The following is a 27,926-nucleotide window of genomic DNA, read 5'->3' on the forward strand; positions in this document are numbered from 1 at the left end:
CTGCGGGTCGATGTCGCCCACCGCGTAGTACTTGACCTCTCGGAACATCTCATCGGGAACTTTGGGCGCCGGGTCCGACATGGTCGCGGCTGCCGGAAGGCTCCGCGGCGGCTCCCGCCCCGCCCCGCGGGGCCCGCTCCCCAACGGCGCGGCCGGGGCCCGGTCCTGCGAGTCGGGCCCGCTCCCCCGCCCTCTGCGCCCCCGCCCGCGCCGAGCGGCCCAAGCGCGGGAGCCGCGCGCGCCCTGCGGGACGCACCATCCCGCCGGCCGCCGAGGGGGAGCGCCGAGCAGCCGGCTGACAGCCGGCGCCGCCCTGCGGCTCCGCGGCGGCCCGCGGCTCCGAGGGCACAAGCACCGCACAACCCGGTCCGCAGACCCGGAGCCCGTGGCCGCCGCCTCCTCACAAGGGGGCCCTGGGGACGCGCAGAAACGCGCCCCCCCCCCCTTGGCGCGGCCCGAGTGGGCCGGTCCCGGGAAAGAAGGGAACGCGGAGGCCCCTCCCGTCAACACGCGCGGACGCCCGGGCGGCGCACGCGCGCGCGGCGGAGGGGGCGGGGCTTGCCGCCGGCCGGCGGAGGCGATGGCGGCGCGAGCCGGCCTCGGGCCACAGGGGAGCTCACGTCGCCGGCTGCTGCCAGACGGGACCCGAGGTAACGCCTCAGCGCCTGGGGCCGAGAGAGGCCGGGTCTCGGGTGCCGGGTCCCAGCTGAGGGGCGGACGCCGGACCACGTTCGGGACCGAGCGCCACGGGCGAGCCGAGGGCCCCAGGCCCCGCCGGGGGGCTTCTCCCCTTCGCACCCGAACCCCACTTCCGCCGACAGAGGCCCGGCTCCCCTCCCCCTATAGCCTCTGACGGCGGCCCTCCGTGACGTGCGCTCTCTGACGTCATCCTGGCGGCGCCGCCGTGACGTGCGCTCTGACGTCACCTGGCGGCGCCGCGGAGCCGGCGGGAGCGTGCGGGCGCGGCTGATCGATGAGTGTGACCGGCGGCCCGGGGCGGGCGCTGTGGCGGCAGCCGCGCTGGGGCCTCGTCCGGAGGCGGTCGGGAATGGGACCCGGAGGAGGCCGAGGCCGCCACCCACTGCTGCGTCAGCCGCTGAGTACTAGGCGTTTTCGAGTCCGTGTTGGTGAAATTGGGGTTCTGAAAGCCCGGGGAGTTGTGAGAGTTCCCGCGGCCGAGGAGGCAGGCGTGACCGGCCTGTGTTCCGTCGGGCTCCGTTGGGGGGTGGGGGGCTGGGCTCCGCGGTGCGCGGCTCGCGGGCGCGTTCCCGCCTTCCCGCGCTGCGGTCCAGCGCTGTTACAGAAATAATCCACTTCCTCCTCCTCTTCCTCTTCCTCCGGTGCACGCCCGACGGTGTGTGCGTTGTCGGTCGTGATAGCGTTGTAGGTTCGCTGTCAACTGTGGGCGCAATAAATGAGTCCAAACACAGAACCAGAATTCGCACGCCCTCTTGTTGTGTGAGAAGACTTTCCTTCTTTCCTTAGCTCTCTCCTTCTTTGTTAAAACACCCAACCAAGCACGTAATTTTTTAAAAGACTTAAAGCAAACAGGTATTTTATTTTCGAAGTTAGAAACGAACTTGCAGCATTTAGCAGGAGAAATTGACCCTGCTGGGGCCTCAATGATTCAATAAGGCAGATTATGGAAGTAAGCTATTTAGTCTAAATCTGCATTGTTTAAATTCTCATCAGCCTGTCAAAACTGCAAGGCATCCCGGGTGAACTGTGCCAAGTCCTGGTCCGTGCACGCGTGTGGGCCTCACAGCACGGCCCGGGGTCAGCAGCACACCAAAGGGTGCATTTCTAGAGTGTATTACCAGTAAGGAAAAATAAAAACCTTTGGAGGAAATTTGATTTGGTGTGGGTGGTGGATGTTCCGAGGAAATCTACAAGACCGGCATCTGAAGTCATCAAGGTGAACCCGTCCGCCGAAAGACAAAGTGGCAATTCAATTTGAAAATCAGCACTAAAGGGGCGCCTGGGTGGCTCAGTCGGTTGAGCGTCCAACCGCGGCTCAGGTCATGATCTCGCGGTCGGTGAGTTCAAGCCCTGTGTCGGGCTCCGTGCTGACAGCTCGGAGCCTGGAGCTGCTTCGGATTCTGTGTCTCCCTCTCCCTCCGCCCCTCCCCCGCTGTTGTTCTGTCTCTCCCAAAACTAAATACAACATTTAAAAAAAATTAAAAGAAAATTAGCACTAAAACATAAAAATGATTTTCACAAAAGTTTCCTGTCTCTAAGATGTTCGTGTACAAAGTTATAGAAGAAAAATACCATGTTGAGACCGCTGTATTTTCTTCACAAATAGATACTTCTCATTAATTTCTGTGGCACTTAGGAGAAGACTCTGTTCAGGTTACTAACAGTATCTGTTCATTAAAGAGATACATTTCTTTAACTTGGATGCAGGTACTACCCTCAAATATGACACTGAGCATTATTTTTACACTTAGGCGCCTGGGTGGCTCAGTCGGTTGAGTGTACAGCTCATGATTTCATCCCACAGTTCATGAGTTCAAACTCCAGAATTGGGCTCTGTGCTGACAGCACGGAGCCTGCTTGACATTCTCCCTCTCCCTCTCCGCCCCTCCTCTGCTAGTGTGCTCTCGCGTGCGTGCTCTCTCTCAAAATTTTAAAAAAATATGTTTTTACGCTTCTCCCAACTAACTTCAAAGCACGGTCATTTTGCTGATGAAGTCTTAGGAGGATAAACAGGCTGATGCTAATTTGGAAATAGGGTAACATTTCTCATTTTCTATTTTGCAAGTTAAATAACCTGAGGCTACAAAAAAATGAAATGTGAAATTGAAAAAGCAAAAGTAGAGTTGGGAATACTTAAACTGTACCTACTGGTGGGAATTTGAGGCATTATTTAGAAAAGTATCTCCAAGTGGCTTTTTAAAAATGCATCTCTATGTTGGGTACAACAATCTCAGTCCCGTTGTTGTATTTTGTTAAACTGGTCACACACCCCTTAAAGTTAGACATTAGCAATGTTTAGCAAACCTTTCATTTGGGCTTATAGACTACAGCATTTAACCTTTTTCATGAAAGGAAACGCTTAAGTCAGAGGCACAAAGAAGCCATTTTGTCACAGGGAAACCTGGGACCCAGATGTTACTTCTTTATGGGAAAGGTGCAGTCAACTCAGCACAGTTGCCACCAGCAGTCATCCAGCTGTTTAGTAGATAAAAACTAGAAAACACAGGGGCACCTGGGTGGCTCAGTTAAGTGTCCAACTCTTGATATCGGCTCAGGTCGTGATCTTAGAGTTGGTGAGTTCAAGCCCCAAATTGGGTTCTGTGCTGACAGTGTGGAGCCTGCCTAGGATTCTCTCTCTCTCTCTCTCTCTCTCTCTCTCTCTCTCTCTCTCTCTCTTTCTCTCTCTCTCTCTCTCTCTCTGCCCCTCCTCCACTTGTGCTCTCTCTCTCTCAAAATAAACTTAAAAAATTAGAAAACAAGTAAAAAAACAAATTATCCCAAATCCCATCCCCAGAAGCAACACTTGAAATCCTTGCACTGTCCCATCCTTAAAAAAAAAGTATACCGTAGTACTCTTCTGTTGCCACTTAAAAAAGGAATTGTACCTTGTCAATAAATAATAGATCTGCATTATTTGATGGATACACCATACTGTTTTTTTAAATAAAATTTTTAATGTTTACTTGTTTTTGAGAGAGTACAAGCAGGGGAGGGGCAGACGAGACACAGAGTCCGAAGCAGGCTCCAGGCTCTGAGCTCTCAGCACAGATCCTGATGTGGGACTCAGACTCACAAATCACAATATCATGACCTGAGCCAAAGGCAGACGCTTAACCAACTGAGCCACCCAGGCGCCCTAACCATACTCTGTTTTTTAGTGTACTTGAATTTAATCAATTCTGTATTGTGCTTTGTTTCCAATTTAACAATTACAGTGTTCCAATGAAGCAGTCGTCTTAAAACATGCATGCGTGTGTAATGTACTATATACAGTTCCATGCTCTTAAGTCAGAAACTGTGGTCCAGACCTGTTCCCCATCTCTCTGAGCACAGTGCCTCGCACACAGTGGGTGTATTAGTCAAGAGGACTTAGGTCAGTTGTTCTCGACTATGGGCAGTTCTGCCCCCCAGGGGGCACTTAGTAACATCTGGAGACATTTTTGATTGTCATGACTAGAGGTCGGGTACTAGTGGCATCCTGTGGGTAGAGGCCAGGGAGCTGCTAAACATCTCAGAATGCAGAGGACAGCCCCCACAACAGAGGATAAACCGTGCAAAATGTCAGCAGCACTGCTGTAGAGAAATACAGTTTAAGATGATGTAGCAAATCACATTCCACCGGACTAAGACCTTGACATTTTCTTGCACACAACTTGGTGGCTTGCTCAAACAGCTTTCTTCCAGATGGGCACCCAGGGCCTCTGTCATCATGTGGCTTTGCTGTCTGAGAGCCATTTCCTTTTAGCTATACACACCGGGAGAAAGCACGGAGAACATCACGCAGGAGGTTCTATGGCCAGGCCTGGGAAGAGCAGCATACTTCTGCATCCAACTACTTCCATTGGCCAAAACCTAGTCTTGTGGCCCCAATCTAAACTGCAAGGGAGGCTGGGAAATGTTGTCTTCTGTGCACCCAAGAAAAGGAAATGGGGTTGTTGGCATGTTGCCAACTTCTACCATTTTTAGTTTTCAAAAAAAAAAAGTCTACAAATTAAGATTAAGGAAGGTGATACAACATCAAATAGGGGCGGCTGGATGGCTCGGTTGGTTAAGTTTACAACTCTTGATTTTGGCTCAGGTCACGATCTCACAGGTTCATGAGTTCAAGCCCTGCGTTGGGCTCTGTGCTGATGGTGTGAAGCCTGCGTGGGATTCTCTCTCTCTCTCCACCCCTCCCAACTTGAGTGAGCGCGCTCTCTCTTTCTCTCGCTCTCTCTCTTTCTCTCAAAATAAACTTAAAAAAAAAAAGCAGAAATTGTTAGATATTTAAAAAAAAAACATGTTTGCACATAGCTACTCAATAGGTATTTGTTGAATAGGGTTCTTGACTATTTATGGAAAGGATGAATAGTGTTCTTTTAAAAAAGCAATCAGGTATTTGTTGAAGGCCTGCGTGGACACGCTGGGTGTCTTGTGTCATCTTACGCCCACCCTCAGATCTACGTTCCACCCTTCACCTCGTTCTCGGTCCCAGGACGCTGACCTGACTGGACTGTATAGTCTCCCTCGTCCTCTGCCCCTCCAGGTGATCTTGGTGAAGAGGGAAACCCAACAGAGTTGAGGGGAGGGAAGGCAGAAGACTAGGCCGTTTATTTTCCAAGCTCTGCGTCAGGTTGACTTGAGCTCGCAAAGGAACCTGTTCTGTACAATTCTCTCCTTCCGGGTTCTGGCCACCTGGCCTTCTCCTCATCCCTTTGGGCCTAGGCTCTTTCATTATCCATCTATCCTGCCTGCACCTTCGTGAGTAGTGCCTTTACAAACTAACTTTCCCAGATAGTCCTAATTTGGGTGTGCGCCTTGAGTTGCAACCCTGGCTGATACAACAGACAGGAAAACCTGATGGGGACGTTGCAAATTGTTTTCCTTCAAATAAGAGATTACATCTGCCCTAAGAAACCTGAAGGTAGTTGGGATACACGAGCCTGGCACTAGTGGAATTAAGGGTAAATGCAGCAGAGATTTAGGGAAGAGGGGCTCATGTGCCAGGAGACCTGGGGAAACCTCCTTGGATGGAGTGGATAAGAAAGAAGTGATTCTCGGAGGGGGAAATCACCGACGAGGCATGTGAGGTCAGAATGCTGGCATTTCTGGGTACAAAGTTGCACATTTTAGATAATAAGTTCTCAATTATTTGATACAAGGAAAAATGCGGAACAATACAAAACAAATAGGCTATGTTCAATATATGAAGAGCCTAGATCCCCACCCCCACCAGAGCAGATTGTTGAATTCGAGGTATAGAATAATCCTGTAGCTGTGGTAATAGGACAAAACAGCTTACTAATTATTCAGAGTTAAGTACTCTGGGACAGGCTGGCTGTAGGATTAACTGTTGCTTCATTCATGGCCTTTGAAGTGTGTGGAGATAAAACTGTCCTGAATAGTATTGACCATTGATGTGAAGCAGTGAACAGCATTAACCCACCAAGAAATTAGAACACCCCCATTCATAGTAGTTAAAATGAACGAGTTAAACATTCGCATTTGGAGGGAAGAAGTTGTGGCCTCTCAGCAGCCACTAGCACTTTGTGACAGTCACCTTGATCGTATTGGCTTGACTTCATTCCTGTCAGTGTTCACAGGCACCAGCAGCAGGAAGGACACACGGAAGCAAAAGCACCCTGAAATTTGGAAGATCCCCCGCAAACTGGGGCCACGCGCCTGCCTGTAGGTGAGATCAAGTGTCTATCGAAGCCCTCCTCTTCGTCAGGATGATTTTGGGTGCTGGCTTTTGGGAATCTATATTGGCTTACCTCCCCAGAGCGGGTCCCACAAGAGGGCCTCGACCGCAGTGCCCCATGCTCTTGGCAACTGCATGCAGTATGAGAGTAATGGGCGGAGAGTCCAAAGCCTTCCAACGGGATACCTGCTTAGATATTTTTACAGCACTTCCAATGACACCTGAGCACCACGACCTTACTCTCCACGCTGTTGTTACCCAGAGACTTTCCCGAGGTTACAAATGTATAACCAAAGCTCGTGTTGACTGGCATGACAGTCTAATGTTGCAGAGAGAGTTGTGTCCATCTCACGGTTCACCAACTGCATAATAAAGACTCTGAGGACCTGGTCCTGTGCTCTGTCACACTGACAAAGATTGCCACAAGCTGGCTGTAACTTCCTGACTTGTTCCTTCTACTTAGACCTATTTTCATCTCCAAGATCCTGTGACTCTGTCTCACCTCTTCAATAGAATACTCTGAGCATGAGAAACCTGAGGCCCAGAGAACTGAAGCAACTGTCCCATGATCCCAGTTACTAGCAGAATTTGGGCTAAATCCGTCTTCTTGGACTTTAATTCATTCTTTTAAAAATTAAAAGGAACAAGGTTTAACTTCACATATAATCGAAGTAGAATAAAGGTAACCTCTAAAAATACCATTTATGGGATGGAAAACTGAGCTTTGCATTGATTTAAAATAGTCCACCGATACATTTTTTGCAGCTAATATCTATTCCTCCTCTGGAGTCGGCTGAAGATGAAGAGATGGTTGTTACATCTAAGTCCAAAACTTCCTGATTTTAATGTCTTGTGTCAGTTTTAATTTTCTGATTTAATTAGTTTCCTAATTAGAAGGGGTTAAATTAATTAACCTCATTATTTACTATATATTTAATGATTTCTCCCCTATTGGGAGTTACTCAATTTTCAATAATTGGAAAGCTTATGACAAGAGGGAATATTGCCAAGTTTTACACTTACTGCTTGCTGATCAGCAGCAGGAACAGGACAGGCTGAAGGGGACTTCAGGTGACCTATCAGGTACATGCAAAGGCCGTTTCCCACTTGTTTTGAAACATGGTGCACGGAAAAACTTGGGTCGGGATTCCATAATTGCTATCAACTCTGAGTGGCTATATCCTTTATTTCAAAGATATCCTGGAACATAGGATTTTATAAGAAATAGCCCTAGTTCATGACAATAAAATAATCATGAAGTTTTGGATAATGCTAGATAACTACAATGAAAAGGAGACTTTCGGAAATTGCCACCCATATAAATGAAACACTAAAATATTCAGATTTTCCTCAGACTTTGTTAATGGACAACCTCAATGGCATTTGGGAAGACATAGTAAAATCATAGTCTAATATCCACATGGCTTGTGGAAATCACACAGGCCTGTTCCTATGTATAGACATAAGCAATTTGTGGATAACAACGTTTTAAAGAAGGAATATACAACGAAGAACACAAACGAGGCCCTATCCATACAACGGCTGAATTTTTCTTTGCCCACTTTGAAGTACAGTCTAAGGCAGATTTGGGTCATCTGTCCTCTGCTGTGCAGAGACTAATGGAGACGGGAGGCAGCTGCTCTTCTCCATGCCTCTTCATTGCCACTTGCACATGGCACCACCACTGCCTGGGAGAAGCCCAGACCCACAAGAGGTGACGTGAGGAAAGCTTGGGTGGTGGTGCAGGTTTAAACGCACCCCTAACATATTTAGTAGAACGAAGTGGTCTGATCATAGGAAATTCGCTTCACTTGAGCCCTCGGGTGCGTTGCAGCGAGGACTTGCTCAGCAGTCCAGACACACCCATAGAACGACGGGGTTCTGTTCTAGAAGCGATGCCAACATGAGTTGTGTACAGTGACCGAATTCACAGCGGGGAGATGCTATAGAGACTGGGATAATTAGGGAGAGCCTGGTAGAGGGCCCGAAGGGTAATAGGAAGAGGACGAAGACGTCCATCCTGCTGGGAGCGGCAGGCCTCAGCAGAGGCCTGGCCCGGAAGCAACATGGCGTTTGGCCCGGCAACTCCGGAAGTGAGGACGATGGTGTGGGCGGACCTCTGAAAGGCAGCAGCAAGCAGCAGATGGAAGACCTTCAGGGCACACTGTGTAGGAAGTAACAATAATTGCCCATATTTATCATCGATCAGAATCTATCTATTATGAGGGCTAAATCCGAGACAGTAGAAGCTGGTCTTTAATTTGATCCCATTTGGAAAATACTGGCCGTGCTCAGTGTAGACTCTGGGTCTACAGTACTCCGGAAGTGCCAGCTGCACAGCGCCCCCTGCTGTGGCCCCACACTCACCGTAGCTTCTTGTTGCCTGTGGAGCGAAGTTCAGTCCCGTTAGCCTGCCTTCCATGAGCTCCACGATCACCTGTTATTCTTTGACATACACCCCATCCTTATTCCCCAGAACTGAGCACCCCAGACTTATATCTGCTACTCCCCTTCATTCACGCTCTCTTCCCACCAAACTGGACTACTTTCTTCAATCACAGCCACAACTCTCACCTCCATGGCTTTCTACAGACTGTCCATCTCTCCATGTGGAATGACCCCCTCCAGTTACACACCTATGCAGATCTTACCTCCTCCTCCCATGGCCAAGCTCAAGTGCCCGTTTCTTGAAACATCTCTCAAGCCTTGAGATAGAAATATTTGTCCCTTCTATTTATGATTACAAACAAATCATGTAAGTGAAGGCTCTTTGGCACAGATCAAGGATGACTAAGCTGATCAAATATGGGAGAGTTTACCTCAACCCGTTGTAATGGCTGGTGTGATGCATCTGTAAACCATTTTCAAAGCAAGGAATACAACAGGGTAGGGAACCTAAATGTGATAGCTTACCTCCATCCCTATATCTAGATATAAAATACCAAAAAGACTTTATTTTGAAATACTTCGTCATCTCACACCCCGTCCCCACGTAATCCTTCCACGACTAACTGAAACAAGTCTTATTTCCCTTAACGTGTATTTCCCCCGCTGTTTGATACGGTGCCCGATGAAGAGTGGACAGTGGACACATATTTAAAGAGTAGATGGCTGCACTTTGAATGAATTAATATCATTGCTAAGGGTGTTGAGGCACCATTAAAGACAGTCATCCTTGTGCAAATTTAAAACTTAACTCTTCTCGTGAAGTTGCTATGCTACTGGCTGTTGGGTTTTATTTTACAGATGGGGAAATGCTCAGAAAGGTTAGGTCTTGGGTCAGCAAAGTCTTTTTTGTGAAAGGCCAGGTAGAAAATATTTCAGGCTTTATGATCCATAAAGTCTGTTTTGATTTCTTACCTTGGCTGCTGCAGTGTGAAAGCACCATGGACAGTGTGCTTACCAACGAGCAAGGCTGTGTTTCAACAGAACTTGATTTGCCAAAACAGGCAGCGGGCCAGATTTAGCCTTTGGGTCTTGGTTTGCCGACTAGGGGTGTGGGGGCAGGGGGAGGGGCAGGGCTCCAGGGTTACAAACTTGAAAGTGGAAGAAACAAAGACTGACACCCAACAGGTGTGAACTAAGCCACCAGCCTCACAGCCCCGGTCTGCACGCTTTCTGCTTCACTCTGATAACTCTCTGCTCTCCCGGGGTCTGTCTGAATGCTTGACCATCAGGAAAACAGGGAGATTAGGGCTAATTAATTAGTCCAGACTTTGAAATCCAGAGAGAAAAAGGCCTCATATTAAGTGCAAATCATCATCCTAAGTAATATGTTTGTGGCACTTTCATTAAATTTTCTCTCAAATCTTGAAAAATATGTATCTCCTGGCTGCCAACATTTTCATCTTAGTATAATTATGAAGCCTCCCCAAATAATCATTTTTCGGTTTGTGATACTCAGTGGGGCACAATGCCAGCTGCTGAGACCTGACCGAGCTGTTTGAGACTTATTAGCACGGCACAGGTGAAAATGAGTAAAGTCTTAGTGAAATTTGTTCATAGTGTATTGAATATAAATGCCTATTGTCTAGTGGCGTGCGTGGAGAAAAAAAAAGAGCACTAATCAAAAGAAGTTAAAATAATTCCGTGTCAAGATAAATATAGGGATTTAGGGACATTTTCCCAAGATATTAATAAAAACCATTTTGGTTACCAAATACAAGCCAGACATTTCAACATGTGATAACTGTTTTTATGAACAACATGTTCACAAACAGAAAATGGTCACAAAATTAAGTATGTGGCTCCTTGAGTGAGTTAAATACCTTTTTTTTTTTTTTTTTTCCATTTCCTAACAGGAGCAAGTATTTTGGACCTGAAGCTTAGAGCAAATCCAGGGACTATGAATCTAAAAAAGTATCACTCTTTGTTTATGGACTAACTATTCCTGGTCAGTTCTACAGACACATTTTCTAAGATACTAAAAACCCAATGACATCAAAGTTTTAATACTCTCCTCTGTTTCCTAGGCAGGGTTTACAAGTAACTCTGAACTCCATTTAAATCAGTTCATCGTCTTTCCTTGAACACATGCTACCCCTTCAAAGACAGAGACCGCGGGAAGTGGCTTACCAGTTCGGAGCATGGAGGCTAGAGGCTGAATCAGAAAGAGAATCGCAGGAAAGAAGCAGCTGATGTCCTTCAATTGGGTGGCAGTGACTTTCTGTTATTTCCTTTGTAACAGAAGAATAGCAGAGAGTCACCTCCATGAACACAAAAGCAATTTACTTTCAGAATTCTTGGCCCAGGAACCCTCTTCAATTACTGAGTGATTTAATAGAGTTCCGGATAATTCTAACATGTTTCTAAGTGGGAGAATTTGCTTAACCTATTTGCCTATGTGTGGCAGCTCTAAGGAATTTCACCGAAGTACAGAAAACGAGAGGAATATGCAGACGGTGTTGAGTCCCGCATTCCACTGCTACGGAAAATTTGCAGAGTATTGGGTGTGTGTTATAACATCATAAACACTGAATTGTAAGTGTTGTAATTTATGGATTTTACTCCATTCGCCTACATGTTCATTAGGATCAGAGAAAGCAGGTTCATTTATACCCTCTTTAGCATCGGTATTTACAGATTCATCAGAGATTAGCGCACCTGAAACTCAATCCGTCGGCGTTTGCCAGTTTACCACAGCCTGTTCTGGGCAGCACCTTCTTGGAACCCATCCTGGGAACGGTTGCTTATTTCCTGAATCATTTCAGACATAAGATGATTGAATTCAAGGCTTCTTGATGCTGAGTGAAGACCCAAAAATGCAAGTAAAATAGGCTTTACAGGGACTTGAGCGGGGCCGTGTCGAGGTTTCCCTGCTCCATACACTAGTCTTCATTTTCTTCCTTGGTGCCCTACCATCCCCTCTTCTGGCTTACTTGACTCGGTGTTATCGGTGATCTTCATTTCTTTGGTGCTCAGGTGGGAGCCATTTGGGGAAGTTGGGGTCGGTAAGGTAAAACGTGCCAGAGGAAGGTTTAAATCCAGAGGAACATGACTTCTCTCACCTTGCATCTTGCAGTAATGTTTTATTCGTAGTAATTACATATTTGTTCAGATGTCCACTCCTATCAACAAAAAAGAAAAAAGAAAGCCTGCTTCTTCGTATTGCCACTTAATGTCCCTCGATGGGCCTCTGTTACCTTGTATCAAGTTCCCAGACCTGTTTTTTTTAATTTTATTTATTTTTTTAAATTTACATCCAAATTAGTTAGCATATAGTGCAACAATGATTTCAGTAGATTCCTTAGTGCCCCTTCCCCATTTAGCTCATCCCCCCTCCCACAGCCCCTCCAGTAACACTCTGTTTGTTCTCCATATTTATGAGTCTCTTCTGTTTTGTCCCCCTCCCTGTTTTTATATTATTTTTGTTTCCCTTCCCTTATGTTCATCTGTTTTGTCTCGTAAAGTCCTCATATGAGTAAAGTCATATGAGTTTTGTCTTTCTCTGACTGACTAATTTCACTTAGCGTAATACCCTCCAGTTCCATCCACGTGGTTGCAAATGGCAAGATGTCATTCTTTTTAATTGCTGAGTGATACTCCATTGTGTATATATACCATATCTTCTTTATTCATTCATCCGTCAATGGGCTTTTGGGCTCTTTTCATACTTTGGCTATTGTCAATAATGCTGCCATAAACATGGGGGTGCATGTGCCCCTTTGAAACAGCATCCCTGTATCCCTAGTAATGCAATTGATGGGTCATAGGGTAGTTCTATTTTTAGTTTTTTGAGGAACCTCCATACTGTTTTCCAGAGTGGCTGCACCAGCTTGCATTCCCACCCAGACCTGTTTTTCTCTTATTCCACCCAATAATAATTTGGGGGCATCTACTGCTGCCTTCCTGACTTGAGTATCCCTGTTCTTACAACTTACAGCTCCACATCTGTCTGGAGTGCAGGGGACTCTTTGTTCTCCCGTGCCCTGTGATTAGAGCCAGTGGAGACCTATGACAACCTATGACTAGCCAGATGCTTGCTAAGGGCAAAAAAATTACACAATGGATAGGGGGAGAAGGAAGTTGTAAACTCCAGCCGTGACCACATGACCAGTTGTAGAAGCAACAGCCTCACCCAGACTGTTCAATCAACTCCACAGCTGTGTGAGGTTCAGTTGCTATGATGAATTCCTCATCCTATCTTGCGTTTGCTCCGCTTATCTGGTTAAACCTAGATGCAGGGTCTGTCATATACAAATTCATGTGCATATACAACTTCCTGCCCTCTTTTCAGGTGAGAACAGAGAAACTTTCCTTTTGACTCTAAAGCTTTGGATCTTATCCCACCTGCATACATCCTGAATTGTGTATCACTTATTCTTTCTCTCCCTTATATATTCAACCTCTCTTTATTGGGTCTTCCAAAAATCTTTTTTTTTTTAATGCTTATTTGTTTATTTGACAGGGAGGGGGGAAGTGCAAGGGGGGGAGGGGCAGAGAGAGAGCGAGAGAGAGAATCCCAACACAGGGATTGAACCCACAAACTGAGACGACCTAGCTGAAATCAAGAGTTGGGTGTTTAACTGACTGAGCCACCCAGGTGCTCCCCCAAAAGCTTTTAAATAAGCTCATGCTTTTATTTTTTTAAACTTTATTTGTTTTGAGAGAGAGAATCCCAAGCAGGCCCCACACCATCAGCACAGAGCCTGATGCATGGCTCCAACTCACAAACCATGAGATTATAACCTGAGCTGAGATCAAGAGTCAGACACCTGACCAACTGAGCCACCCAGGCACCCTTAAACACCCTTTGTAAAGTCCAAACTCTCTGTTAGCCTGGGTCCCTGAGCGACCACAAGCAGCACCTCACAGTGGATGTGGTGTGTGAGTTAGAAAAGATTGTGAACCATGGCAAGTTCAAATGCTGCTGCAGGAGAGTCTAGCTAAAACTTGCAAGACCAGAGATACAAGCATGAACATGGACAGGTATGAAGTTGGCTCTCGATAGGTGAGGAAAAGTAGTTGGGAGACGGCCTGCTAGCCTACAAGTGGTACCCAAGCACCAGGATAAATAAAAGACAACCATTTCTTCCATACTTGTACCCTTCTCTCAAGGTTCAAAGTCAACAGAGGGAGCAATAAATTTGTCAAACCTGGGTTGACGCCTATCCTCTCTTTACACCATGATGCTGACAGAGAGGCTTTGAGTCTTTCAGTACCTCCAAAATAGGCAGGTGTCTCAATGTCTTGTTCCTCTATCAAGTGTCTACAGTGCTGGGTGACAATTACCCCTCCATCAGTGGGGTTTTGTCTTAGGGGAAGGAAAGGATTCTTGTGGCAACAATAACAGCAAACAGATTAGTGTATCTTCTCTACCTTTTTCTACTTATATGGCTAAGCAAAACATAATCGTAAATATTTCTGTCCCTTTTTATTTAAAAAAAAGGTAATTTCACAACTAGTTTCCACTTAATATACCATGGCATGCCTCCAAGTTAGTATGGATACTTCTAACCTAAAAAAAGTTATACAGTTCATATCACGGTTCTACCATAATTAATTGAACCATAACCTGAATGCCCACTTACAGAGATAGCTCTAGTTTTTTTGCCCCCCACAAACAACACAGCAATAAACAGCTTTATCCTACAATTAAGAACTGGTGCTTTTATTTCTGAAAAATTGAGTACTGATTCTCAGAGAAGGATTGCTGGATCACAGAATATACACTTAATTTTAGTAGGCCCCCCTAAGTTATTTCCTCCCCAAAGTAACTTATATTTCCACCAGCAGTTTTCATTACTGTCAGCAGTGGATAGGATTGTTCATTTCCCTACACCCCCATCAACTTTAGATGTTATGCTATTCTTCACCCATCAGATTAGAAAAATGAAAAAGATTTAAGAAAGTAAACTATAGCATTTCTCTATCTGCAAGGGAGACTGGTCACCTCTTCATATCTTAATTTGCTTTTAGCACAGCAGTTATGCTCATTTTTAATTCGTGTTCTATATCAGGAATGCTTTGCAAATCCAAGCCTCTTAAGATGTCTCTGGCAGCAAGTGTGTATGTGTTTGTGTGTATGAGAGGATATATACATATACAAATAATATATATTCACACGTAGACAGGTGTGTGCCAAAGGCAGCAAGATGTGTGTGGCTGGTGAACCTAGGTTATGGTATGTGGATTCTCATTTCATTATTCCCTCAACTTTTCCAGAAGCTTGCACATTTTTCAAAATAAATTGTGGGAGAAAGGTGGTCTCTCCAGTTGCAGGTGTGGTATATCTTGCATCTCTGGGTTTTCCAAGACTCAGACCTGGGCTGCCTGACTTCTTCACCCATCACTCTCTGTGTCCACTGATTTCTGGCTTCCTGCCTCCCTGGTCCCTGATGTGTAGGGTGTCTCAGCCTACGGTATTCACCTGCCTTCCAGTGCCACCCACAAGCTAAATCCAAGGAGCGTCCAAAGTTTGGCAGATCTTCTCCAGCAGCCGAGCCTCTCTTTATGACTTGCTTGGGGCACTTGCACCAAGTTATTGCACATATGCTCCGGGGTGACCAGCAGTCCCGATTTGCCATCGGAAAGACCTGCATCCTGGGAAATCCCTCAGACTGGAGCAAACTGAGATGGTTGGTCACCAACAACTGCCTGCCCAACCTCTGTGAGAGAAAAAGTTACCCTGACCCTTGTTAAAACAGTAAGGAAGAGTTTTTCAAAGGAGGAGAGAGATTGGGCTCAACTCCAAACACCTCAAAGACAACTGGGGATTTCTAGCCAAGGAGAAGACTGAGGGGTCAGGGTATGGAAACTACTAAGAGGAGGCATCAAGGATAGGGGACTCTTGCTAATGTGGCTGAAGACAGGCCAGGTGGGGAGGAGGACCTTGATGAGACGTCAAGGGTGGGTGGGGTGACCTAGCAGGATTCTTGCTAAGACCAGGCCGGGCAGACCCAAGATAGGACTAACCAAAAGGAGGGCTCCGTGGATCCAGACAAAAGGTCCATAAAACAGAGTCTCTGTTGCCTCCACATTGGAGAAAGGGCCGCCAGTCAGAGTTTATAACTGAATCGGTGGCCCGAGGACTGTCACTGCCATCCGAAAGTGAGATTGTTGTTGCAGAGTGGGACAGGTGGCTCCGAGGACGCCAAGACCAAGGGTAGGAGGGCCGGTCAGTGCAGCCTTGCTCTAAGCACAACCAAGGGGGGGTAGGTAGTCCATGAAGACTTTACAGCATTGTTAGTCCCTGTATGGTTAACCCATAAAACTGTTACATGTAGCCTACCAGAATTATTGTACCCATATTGTACCCAATTATTGTCACCAAGACCCAAAACCTTTTAGTGACTCCTGCAAGTCTTCCTGGCCACAAGAGAACCAAGGTCAGCCATCAGATCTCACAGTCGGGCTAAAATGTCAGGAAGTGTTTTTCACAAACATCTTCATTAGCCAACGTGGGCTTCGGATAGAATTTTTTTAAAGGGCATTTACATATCTAGGAAAATGGCCATTCAAAGAGAAGTTTTGTGACCTAAGGAGGGAAAAAAAACAGAAAACAAGAATTTTTGCTTGTAACACCATGATGGGCCTCAAAAAACATGCTTCTTACAGAAAGATCTACTTATATTTTACCTGAAAAGGGCTCAGTAGTTATTCTTCGGAAGCCGTTGGTGTAGTAACTCCCCGGAGATTAACATGAGTAGCTACAACTGGTCAGGTAGGTTTAGAGTCAGACAAACAGCCTCGGGGAGCCGCAGTGGGTGGTGGGACCCCGGCAGACTCAGGTTTGATTCATTGATTGGCTTAAAAACTCCTGCAGCACATAAAGCTTAATTGGGCGCAGAGAGAGCTGGGGCCCTAAGACAATGATGACGAAGGCAACTGCACCTGCTCAGAGTTCCAACACGACTGTGGATCTTGGTGCTTGAACAAGACATCTGATTATCTGCGGAGCACAGGCTATGGTTAGAAGCACATGCCTGCAGCCATTGAATGCGCGGTTTCCTCTTTAGTTCTTGTAGACGATGCCGTTCGTTGATCTGCAGGATGGACGTCAAGCACGTGAACGCGAAAGGGTAATGCCCCCTGCCCTGTGAGAGTGGTACTGTTGTCCCCTGACAATACAGAGTCCACTTTGCCAGCACAACTTTGTGGATCTTAGCGGGTTAGAGCTTTGAGAGTTCTAGAACTGACCAGTGCTAGAGTATATAGCAAAAAAGCAAGATTTATAAGACAGCACCATCATTGAAAAGCAGGAAAAATCACATGAGAGAGCGCCAATGATTTTAAGCTTTCCCATTTAACTGTCATTCGCAACCCTACTTTGTCCTCTCCTTTCGCTGCTACACGGACCAGAAGGCTAAGTATGAAATTGCCCAGCCTCTTTTGTAGCAAGCATCGGCCACGTCCTACAATTCTTGCCAGTAAAACAGAAGTAGGAGGCTACCATGGAGGCGTTCTGGGGGAAAATCTGCGTTCCTGGTTCCCTGGTTTAGGTACGGAGTGCACAGGCAGAGCTGAGCAGAAAGTTGCCCTTCTTCTTTTTAATTAATTTATTTTGAGAGAGAGAGAGAGAGAAAGAGAGCAAGTGGGGGAGGGGCAGAGAGAGAGAGAGAGAAAATCCAAGCAGGCTCTGCACTGTCAGCACAGAGCCTGACTCGGGGCTTGAACTCACCAACCCTGAGATCATGACCTGAGCCCAAACCAAGTCAGACACTTAGCCGACTGAGCCGCCAGGCGCCCTTGCCTTTCTTTGTGAGCCTTTTCTTTCTTCTTGTACACGGGCGAGGTGCTTGGATGTGCAGCAGGCAGTGTGAACACACGAGGGGGCAAGCCCGCCTGCGGAGGATGGCGGGGTGCGAAGACGGAGCTGAGTCCTTGTTGGTATTGCTGTCACGACTCTAACCCAGGGCCACTCATGTGATGACCCCAGTTGAAACCACTGCTCATTGGGCATTCAGTTACCTGTAGCTGACCACCTTCTTGGTTCCCTACGATAATTTTAAAAAGGCTGAAGAACAGGGGCACCTGGGCGGCTCAGTCGGTTGAGCGATCGACTTCAGCTCAGGTCATGATCTCACGGTCTGTGAGTTCAAGCCCCACGCCGGGCTCTGTGCTGACAGCTCAGACCCTGGAGCCTGTTTCAGATTCTGTGTCCCCCTCTCTCTCTCTCTGCCCCTCCCCCACTCATGCTCTGTTTCTCTGTCTCAGAAATAAATAAACATTAAAAAAAATTTTTTTGAAGGCTGCAAAATAATACACAAAGCAGCAGATGGTTGCCATAGGCATATGGCATTATGCTTTTAAAACTTTATTATAATCTACTGAAGCACGGCAGGATTTAATATTGCTAAGAGGAGTGAAACGTGTGACATTTTTAAATAAATATTTTTTATTTTTAAATAACTTTAAATAAATGGTTTCATGACCATCATGAGCTCTGCATTCTGCTGAAGGCAGTTGTTGCTGGAGGACATAATTAATCTGAAAGAGACAATTAAAAAAAATTTTTTTTCAACATTTATTATTGAAAGAGCGAGACAGAGCATGAGCATGGGAGGGGCAGAATGAGAAGACACAGAACCTGCAGCAGGCTCCAGGCTCCGAGCTGTCAGCACAGAGCCCGATGCGGGGCTCGAACCCACCAACTGTGAGTTCGTGACCTGAGCCAAAGTCGGACGCCCAAACGACTGAGCCACCCAGGCGGCCCAAAGAGACAATTTTTTAAATTAAACTTTTTACTTATTTATTTTGAGGGAGACAGAAACAGCACGAGTGGGGGAGGGGCAGAGGGAGAGGGGGGGAGAGAGAGAGAACCCCAAGCAGACTCCGTGCCGCCAGCACAGAGCCTGACTCAGGACTTGAACCCACAAAAACGAGAAATCGTGACCTGAGCCGAAATCGAGAGTTGGCTGCTTAACCGATTGAGCCGCCTGGGCGCTACTGGAAGAGACCATTTTAAACTGAAAGATACTGAGCTGTTCCTACCATTGAGTTCTTTTTTATTAAGGCATAATATATCCACAAAGCATAAGATCAAGTAACGTGCACAAGTCACACTTGTACAGCTGAAAGAATCTCACAAGGTGGGCACACCTGGGAAACGAGCAAGAATTAGAACACTACCCCCTTCTCGTCACTGTCCCCCCAGACACCACAGCTAACCACCCTGATTTCTGAGGCCCGAGAGTCATTTTCCTGTTAGTAGAACTGTGCATGTGGAAAGCCGTATTCAGTAGAATTCTGTGTCTGTCAGCCTTGGCTCAAAATTCTGTCTGTGAGATCCATCCCGTTGTACGACGTAACACAATCTGCTCGTCCGGTGCTGGGTAGTATTCCATGGTGAACGTGCTAATTTACCCACGGAACTATCCGCAGTTAAGGTCCTATGGCCCAGGACTATGAACTATGCTGGCTCAACAGGATGTTATGTGGACCGCTGTATCAGAGGGTCAGAGCTCAGGTGAGTCCTTGGAGAGTGGTGCTGGCTGAGACCCTGCAGGCAGGAAGGACGCGTCCACATTTGCAGATGAATAGGTGCCCTCGGCAGGTGGCTGGTTCCAAGGGAATCAGTGTGGGACACTATGTGAGGGACTGGCTGATCTCCTCAGGGGATGGTGCTGGTCTGGGGGCTCAGGATTGGCCTCTGCTATTGGCAGGTTGGATTTCAGGCAGGGACAGTGACTAAATGGGGCTTGGTGGGAGGGAGTCTATCCTGTTCTACCCATACGGAGTTGTCTTCCCTTCCGCCATGGCGTCCCCACGCAACCATTATCCTGCACTAGGCTGGCCCGTGACAGTCCCCAGCCAGTCCCCAGCTGGCTGGGCCATTCTGCCATCAGTATTTCGCTCTGTGGGGTTGCCCTCGGGAGCATGTGAAAAGTAATTTAAAGAGAGAGAGAGAGATGTTCCCATTTCGTGTGTTATTCCCTTCGGTTCATCCATGTGCCTGCTTCCACAGACCAACTTCGTCCCAATCTTCCACCTCCGAGACCTTTAGACCCTGCTCGTGAGTCTTTGTACATTCTTACTTCGGGCCATTTCTCTTTCCACACAAAACAGATGGTTGGGTACGCCACCTAGAGCTCTGCCCATTGGGGGATATACCGGCTCACGAGCCCACCCTGGAGTGGGGGATGAGCAGCATAATGCCAAGGTGACCTGTCTGTGAGCCACTCTCGGCTCCTCTCATACCCCCTCCACTAGCCACGTGGCCGCAGTTTTGTGCTAGGGGGCAGGCGCTCACACGGGGCTGACAGATGACAGGGTGGTCTAGGGCACCTGCTTGTGGAGCTTCCTGGTGTTTCCATTTTTATGCGGCTTTGCTACCAAGCCCACCAATCTCGCAGGTGCGTCTGCAACGAATCAGACCACGACGGCGATACCTTGTCCTGTCGCCACTTAATGTCTCATGCTCGGATGCTCTGACTCCACTAAAGCCCTGGCACACCACAAGCTGCTTTTCCAATAACGCTTTCTGTGCAGATGGCACGACTTTGCATCAGAGCAGTTTATACTGTGACTCTTTTACTGGTGTTCACCACACAATCTGCATGGAGTCTCCTCCCATCCCAGGTACGTCTCCTACCATAAAGTTTGCCAAGTCTCGAGGCCACGCAGAAGGGCTGCTTTCCCTGCCACCAGGAGTCTGGGACAGATCCCTTTCCTGCTGTTAGCCCCAAACAGAGCTGGCAGCCTCTTCGTGTCACTGGATGTAGGAATCAGAGCAGTATTCTCAAGCATAGAGTATGCTGCCTGTGGCATCCAAAATACCATGCAGTTAGTTTGCTTCCCTTTTAGTGGTGGGAAATCCCAGATGCAGTAATCTTTCTTTTTTTTTTTTTTTAATTTTTTTTCAGCGTTTTTATTTATTTTTGGGACAGAGAGAGACAGAGCATGAACGGGGGAGGGGCAGAGAGAGAGGGAGACACAGAAACAGAAGCGGGCTCCAGGCTCCGAGCCATCAGCCCAGAGCCTGACACGGGGCTCGAACTCACGGACCGCGAGATCGTGACCTGGCTGAAGTCGGACGCTTAACCGACTTTGCCACCCAGGCGCCCCAGTAATCTTTCTTTTACGTTGGAAGGAATGTCCTGCCAAGTCCCGGACAACTGGACCCCTGACATCTTCACTGATATAGCAGTTGCCTGGATCTTCAAAGGGTTTACTTCCTGCCCTGTGCGGCACACATCCTTTACCAAGGACTGGCAAATTGCCATCCGGTTCTATTAACATTCTGCATTAACACAGTGGACCGAGGTGATATTCTGATGAATACTGACGACAGCCATTCTCAATTTGGGTCCCAGGGCCTCCTTTACATTCTTCAGAATTCTCCAGTATCCCGGAGAGATTTTGTTTACGTGAGTTTCATCTATATATGTTTCCTGGAATATAGTTTTAAATGGACAAATTTCAAACACATCTGTGTATTAATCTGTTAAAAATAAAGTAATAAAGCCATGACATGTTTACATAAATGGCATAGCTTTAGGAAAAAATGACTTCCAACAAAAATTTTGAGTGGCATTGTTTAACATTCTTGCAAATCTTTTCAAGACACCTGGAACCTTGTATTTGTTCCTGCACACCGTCTGTTGTGGTACGTTATTTTGGCTTAAGTTTACAAAGAAAATCCAGCCTCATAGAAATAGATAGCTGGAAAGTGGAGGGTGTTTTAATAGTCTTTTCAGATAATTACGGATATGTTTTTGTGATGGTATATTGAAACTCAGTAAGTGGTAGTTTCTTTAAAAAAAATTTTTTTTTCAATGTTTATTTATTTTTGGGACAGAGAGAGACAGAGCATGAACGGGGGAGGGGCAGAGAGAGAGGGAGACACAGAATCGGAAACAGGCTCCAGGCTCTGAGCCATCAGCCCAGAGCCTGACGCGGGGCTCGAACTCACGGACCGTGAGATCGTGACCTGGCTGAAGTCGGACGCTTAACCGACTGCGCCACCCAGGCGCCCCAGTAAGTGGTAGTTTCTTAAAGGTTTGTTGTAATACGGAATCTGAAGTCCTATGGTGCCCTTTTTGGACTCTGTTAGGTTAAAGCCCATTGGTCTATTTTGCCATTTGAAACGGGTCTTTTATTCCTCTCTGATTGTGCACCATCGCGCACTGGTCATCGGCTCACTGAATTCTCCAGATACTCCAGATGTCGACACCTTTCATTATATAATGTCAAAGACTCACATTTGTTAATTTCACCAGCAATCTCGTCAGAAAGGTCGTTACGTATTGGGAAGCTGTCAAGTTCACGGTGGTGGTTATGAGTTTTCCAAAATTCTAATTTTCGCTCAAAAGCTCACATTTCATTATAGGCAACAAACGCTGTCGGTTGTTTTGCCTGAAGTGAAGGCTCACTTCATTCATCTTGAGAAAATATCTACCAAACACCCAAGACTCAGTAATGATAGTTTATTACCTGTCAGTAGTTCCTTCAAGTAAAAATGGTGTTTCCTTAAAAGAAAAAAAAAAAAAGCTCTTTGTTCAAATCAAATGATCACATGCGTGCTTTTCCTTCAGACAACCATCTTCTTTCAGTGTATCCTAGAAATGCCATATGTGTACCTTCCGACTTGTAACATTGACTTTTAAAAAGAAGTGTACTCAGGGGCGTCTGGGTGGCTCCATCGGTTAAGCATAGACCTTCAGCTCAGGTCATGATCTCACGGTCTGTGGGTTCAAGCCCTGCGTGAGGCTCATCAGGTTCTGCGCTGACAGCTTGGAGCCTGGAGCCTGCTTTGAAGTCTGTGCCTCCCTCTGTCTCTTACCCTCCCCCGCTAGCACTCGGATCCTCTCTGTCTCTCAAAAATGAATGAAAATGTTTAAAAATTTTTTAAAAGATGTGTACTCAAAGGTCTGGATTTGATATAATTAATAATATATAGTTTGATCTATTGATATAATAAATTACTTATAGTATAAACATGCTATATAGTACTATATACAGTATTACTTATACGTATAATTTATTGCTTATAGTAATATAATTTAATATAATTGATGCTTCCTTAGGACATTCTTCAGTGAAGCTGGCAATTTCTCCTTTAGTTTTCCTCCTGCGAGTGCATGGCGGCGAGGACTCTCATCCCACTGCTCTGATGTGCGCTCCAGTCCCCGCTCTCAGGTTTGCACACCACTGCCTCCGCACCCTCGGTGAAAATGTCAACCCAGTGACAAAAGCAAGCCGTGTCTTAGTGTTATTGTGAAAATAGCTTTGACCTCCTAGACCTGCTGGAAGGGCCCGAGGGGCGTCTCAGGGTTTATGGACCCACGCTTTGAAAACCATTCACCTAAAGGATCCAGGATCCTTCAGTCCATTTTATGACCACGAGAGGGAAAGTTAACATAGCCCCGGAACAAGAGCATAAATGTTTGCCGTTGGCTGTTCCAAGTGCCTGTTCGAACTGCTTTGATTCTCCTGTCTGACGGGAGTGGAAAACAGCTCAGTGACCAGGCCAGTGGCTGGCTGCATACCGGGTTGTGAAAGCTGTGTTAATCCACTCCAGCCGGCGTGCCAATTCAGCTGCACCTGCACGGGCTGTGCAACTGTGCTACTAATGCTTGATTAAGTTTGTGGTAGATCCCTGTCATCTGCCGGGATCCAGCTGATGTTATAGGGATTAAGTAGCGACTTCCATGTGGATAAGACAGGGAGGTGATAATCTCTGCCATTTCCCTTCAGCTGTGTTGTTGTTATTTGCTGTCTTGGCTGCCGGTTGTGGGAGGAGTTTTGGAGTCTCCCTCTTGGCCTTCCCTATCATAATAGCTTTTACCCCACAGGTCAACAGACCGATGTGGGGCTCTGCCACCTACCACAAATGCAGTCTAATCTTCTGGGAAGTGGAGAAATAACCCCTGGGGAAGGTCCGCTGACCCAGTGCATCTACTCTGACCTGGACCTTGGCCTCCATTTGTTGGCTGGCCTCCAATCGCTCCTGCTCCAATGAGGAGGCCATAGTAGCTCTTTGGATTCCTAAATATCAGTGTCAATTCAGACTGCGTCCAACAGTCCTCGGAAGGTCTGGATGCTTCCTTTCCTCCATGCACAGTTACCTGTGATTATAGCTGTCAGTTCTTTGGGAGAAGGACTGAGGATATTTCTGAGTACACGTAGTACTGTGTTGTAGGGTCACTCGTCACAGGCACCTGGCTTCTCTTCTCCTTCAGTCCATGGGTTCTGGGCCTGAGAAGTGGTTCAGGTGTGACGACTGGGCAGAAGACTGTGTCTCTTTTACTAGGCTAACTATCATCGGCCTCCTCATCACCCATGCTTGGTTTATTTTAAGCACATGCCTTATGTAGTGCTCTGGTCAGCTGCCCATCTATCTAGACTCGAGGTTCACTGTGTTCTTTTCACCATCTCCATAGCTCACTGCAAATTGGCCCCTCCCACCTGCCCCTATGACTTTGCTGTTTGTCACAGTAATTATGGGAGGAGCACCATATTATCCAAGAGGCGCAACTTCCACAACCACGTCCTGATATTATTTTATAGGATTTCAATAACAATTTAGCATCTACTTATTCCTGACTTCACCTTCTTCGAAATAACTAGGCTTCAAAAAAAGTACGGCGTCACTGCTCTGAGGTTAGAAGTTAACTTCATTTTTATATTAGCATGTTTCCACTCAGATAGCCTTAATTGTGCCTACATCAAACACAAACACCAGTAGTTTACTTGGGAGATAATTTTTTTTTCTGATTTTTTTTTTCAGCAAATATTTATGGAGCCTAATACATTTTAGGCTCTTTGTTGGGTGTGATAGAAAAACAACAATAAAGAAAAGCTGTCTGACTTGAGATATTCATTATTCAGCCTAATGAATTGCCTATGACTAGGATAGTCAACCCGTTCATGTAGCTCATCCAGAAAGACATAGAAGGACAGGCCAGTGGTTTGTCGTCAAGATGAAAGGGTTGAGCAATGGTTTATTGCCCCGGAGCTCCTCTGAATGATAACCTGTCACCCTTGATACATGTTCTCCCGGACAAAGTCTGTGTGTATTGCCCTATGAGGATGCACCCAGAGAATAACCCATTGTTAGTGGTCTCCAAACTAGGTACATGCCCCCAGGTGTGTGTAAGGCAATCAGTGGGGGGTTGGGCTGAAAATAATGTCTATCTGTGCCCTTTTATCCTTTGAAAAAGGAAACAAATACACTCTATCATATATAATCTGGATTTTGACTAGCAGGTTTATTCTTTTGGTTGCATGATATGTATGGAGCTTGAGACATCCTGAATGAAAAGTAAGATCTCCACTGGCTGATGGCACCTTGTTCTTTAGCTTTAAGTCTATTGTGACCTGTGATTGTTTTCTACTGTTAAGTAGATTAGATGAACAAAACAATAGATTTTTTTTGTATATAAATAGGGGCAAGCAGTTGTTTTAAATGTGTGGGGACTACTGTCTTTTCAGTTATAGGCTAGATACATACTTATCATCCCATCCACAATACGTTGCCATTTTCTTCCTAACCAAACAGCAAGCCTAGATTTTTCTGGCCATTGTTAAGCATATGGAGAAGGTAAGCCTTCAGGCCATTCAGACTGGCTCTTCTGGTTATTTTTATTTTCTCTCACCTTTGGAAAAAATGGTTGGGAATAACATTGAGTTCTGTAAATTGCTTTGGTTTTTCCCTTACCATTAAATAATCTCTTAAGGCTGCTATGGATGGAATTGTGCCCCCCATTCATATGCTGAAACCCTAAACCCCAATGTGGCAGTATCTGGAGACAGTCTTCAGAAGGTTAAATGAATTCATGAGGGTGGGGCCCTTATCCAACGGGACTGTGGGCTTAGAAGAGAAAGATTGATCTCTCTCTCTCTTTTTTTCTCTCTCTCTCTTTCAACTTTCCGCAAGCCATGAAAAGACCCCTCATCAGAACCTGCCCATGCTGAGACTCTGATATCAGACTGCCAGACTCCAGAACTGTGAGGTCAATGTCTGTTGTTTAAGCCACAGTCTGTGGTATTTTGTTTTAGCAGCCCAAGGCAATGAAGACAAGGGCTTAGCTTACAATTGTTGTGAAATCCTAATTATTTGTGTAGTAAAACATACCAATTAAGAGCATAGATTTGGGGGGCACCTGGGTGGCTCAGTCAGTTAAGCATCTGACTTCAGCTCAGGTCACGATCTCACGGTACGTGAGTTTGAGCCCCCTGTCTGGCTCTGTACTGACAGCTCAGAGCCTGGAACCTGCTTCCGATTCTGTGTCTCCCTCTCTCTCTGCCCTTCCCCTACTCATGCTCTCTCTCTCTCTCTCTCTCTCTCTCTCTCTCATAAATAAACATTTAAATAAATCTTGTGGTTTTGGGAAAGTTCCTTCATCTCCAGGATTCCATTTCCTCAATTATAAAATAGGGATAAGGATTCCTTAATTTTCTTTTTGTGGTAGGACCACACAGGGATATGCATTTGACACCTGGTTTGCCATATAGATTTTATGTAATAATGATGATGCCTTAATGATTTATTGATCTCATGAAATTGTGATGGTTTGGTGCATAGGAAAAATCTTATCCCTCCCATCCTTGCAAGTAGGGTGGAATAAGGTTATGTTCTGCATTTTCATTTTTTTCTCACTTTAAACTTGTAATTAATAATCTTAGTTTGGAGGCTCATGGGAGGCTCAGTTGGTTAAGCATCTGACTCTTGACATCAGCTCAGATTTGGGAGATTGAGCTTTGCAACAGTCTCTGCACTGATGGTGAGGAGCCTGCTTGCGATCCTGTCCCCCACTGGCTTTCTCTCTCTCTCTCTCTCTCTCTCTCTGAAAAAAAAGAGAGTTTATACTTGAATCAAATAGATGCATACCTTCCCATTATAAAAATGTAGAACAAGCATCTTTCTATATGCCAATGATATGGCTTAATCACAAGTTGTGAGTAACTTTAGTAGACAACAGAACTTGTGTCCAGTTATTCCTAGGATGAGCACAAAGTACATTTTATAAAGATGTGTTTTAGTAGATGTCTCTTAATTTGTCATTGTGTTTATAAATCCCCCCCCCATGGTATATCATCTTGGTTGTATCTTTCATACGTATCTTTTGTTGGATGGTGTATCCATTGGCTAGAGCTGCTGTAACAAAATACCACCACTAAGTGGCTTAAACAACAGCAACTTACTTTTTTCTGTCACAGTTCTGAAGGCCAGAATTCCAAGATCAAGGTGTCACCAAGTTTGGCTTCTCCTGAGGCCTCTCTCTTTGGCTCACAGATGGTCACCCTTTTGCTGTGTTCCCACACGGTTTCCTTCTGTGTGTGCACATTTCTGGGGCCCTTTTGTATGTCAGACTTTCATCTTCCTATGAGGACACCAGCCCAACTCACCATAGGAGCCTCTGTTTAACTTCGTCACTTTTTAAAAACCCTATTTCCAAATACAATCATGTTTTGAGGTACTGGAGGTGAGCACTTCAACACAAGAATTTTGAGGGAGAAGGGGACATAATTCAGCCCCCAGGAAGAAAACCAGGAAATTCCACTCCTCAAAACTGGCATTTCAGAGGTGCTTTATGGCAGAGTTGTAGACCTGTTTACATGTTTTTCGAGCTAAAATTATGACCATGCTCTAAGATAAAAAACTGAAATTTCTGATTTCTCTTTGTGTTTCTTTAAAAGATAAATCAGGATTTCTTTTAAAAAAAGGTTTTTCTGGAAATGCTCCATTGGACTTCTTCTTTTTGAGAGCATTTGACTTCATTCTTACCTATATGACACTCCAGTTTTTACCAAAAAACCTCAGTTATGCCCGGCTTGGTCTCCTATTTGAAGCGTCTCACTTAACAGACAGCTAGCTGCAGCACACAGTACCAGTGGGGAATATGCTTGTATCCCGTATGCCTTTTAAGATCTGTATCCGGAGATACCATCATCAAGGCCTGCTGCCCACTGGTTATGCAGCTCACCCATTATTCCAGGTCACGGGCCCCTGAAGTGGAATGCAGAATTGTTCAGAGCATTTGTTTCAAAGACAAAGATTCGTGGTCTACATCTCAGTCCCATTGGTTCTATGGCTCCAAGAAAGTCACGTGCTCTGAATGAGCACAAGTTTTCCCTTGACTAGACCCACACACAGAAGCACTGT

At 46.1% G+C, this 27,926-nt stretch overlaps 2 protein-coding genes across 5 annotated transcripts in view; one reads left to right on the forward strand and one right to left on the reverse strand.

Moving 5' to 3' along the window:
• PAXIP1 (PAX interacting protein 1) overlaps positions 1–132 on the reverse strand; it is a 51,137-nt gene extending 51,005 nt beyond the window's left edge. The window contains exon 1 of the mRNA XM_045053296.1: positions 1–132. Within this exon, the coding sequence (XP_044909231.1) occupies positions 1–81 (81 nt within the window). The 5' untranslated portion in view covers positions 82–132.
• On the forward strand, positions 80–27,436 carry LOC123384164 (translation initiation factor IF-2-like). 4 transcript variants are annotated; one of them, XR_006594889.1, is made up of 4 exons: positions 529–650; positions 10,852–11,359; positions 22,846–22,957; positions 25,698–27,436. XR_006594889.1 is itself a non-coding variant. In XM_045053304.1 (3 exons), the coding sequence occupies exons 1-3, from the start codon at positions 80–82 to the stop codon at positions 25,741–25,743; spliced, it is 729 nt and encodes a 242-aa protein (XP_044909239.1). In that variant the 3' UTR covers positions 25,744–27,436. The 4 variants fall into 4 exon arrangements, 3 of the variants coding, with proteins under 3 accessions (XP_044909239.1, XP_044909240.1, XP_044909238.1); XM_045053304.1 differs by lacking the exon at positions 10,852–11,359 and having other exon boundaries at positions 80–650; XM_045053305.1 differs by lacking the exons at positions 22,846–22,957; positions 25,698–27,436 and adding an exon at positions 10,681–10,772 and having other exon boundaries at positions 80–650; positions 10,852–11,890.
• The last annotated feature ends 490 nt before the right edge of the window (positions 27,437–27,926 follow it).

This window comes from Felis catus, chromosome A2 (assembly GCF_018350175.1).
Source record: "Felis catus isolate Fca126 chromosome A2, F.catus_Fca126_mat1.0, whole genome shotgun sequence".
NCBI lineage: Eukaryota > Metazoa > Chordata > Mammalia > Carnivora > Felidae > Felis > Felis catus.

Bases quoted from the DNA above. Each gene is read 5' to 3' on its own strand.
- LOC123384164 (XM_045053303.1), top strand. From the start codon at position 80: ATGGTCGCGGCTGCCGGAAGGCTCCGCGGCGGCTCCCGCCCCGCCCCG. The intron at 651-22,845 runs GTAACGCCTCAG...ATGCTTCCTTAG, and splicing joins GCTGCCAGACGGGACCCGAG to GACATTCTTCAGTGAAGCTG.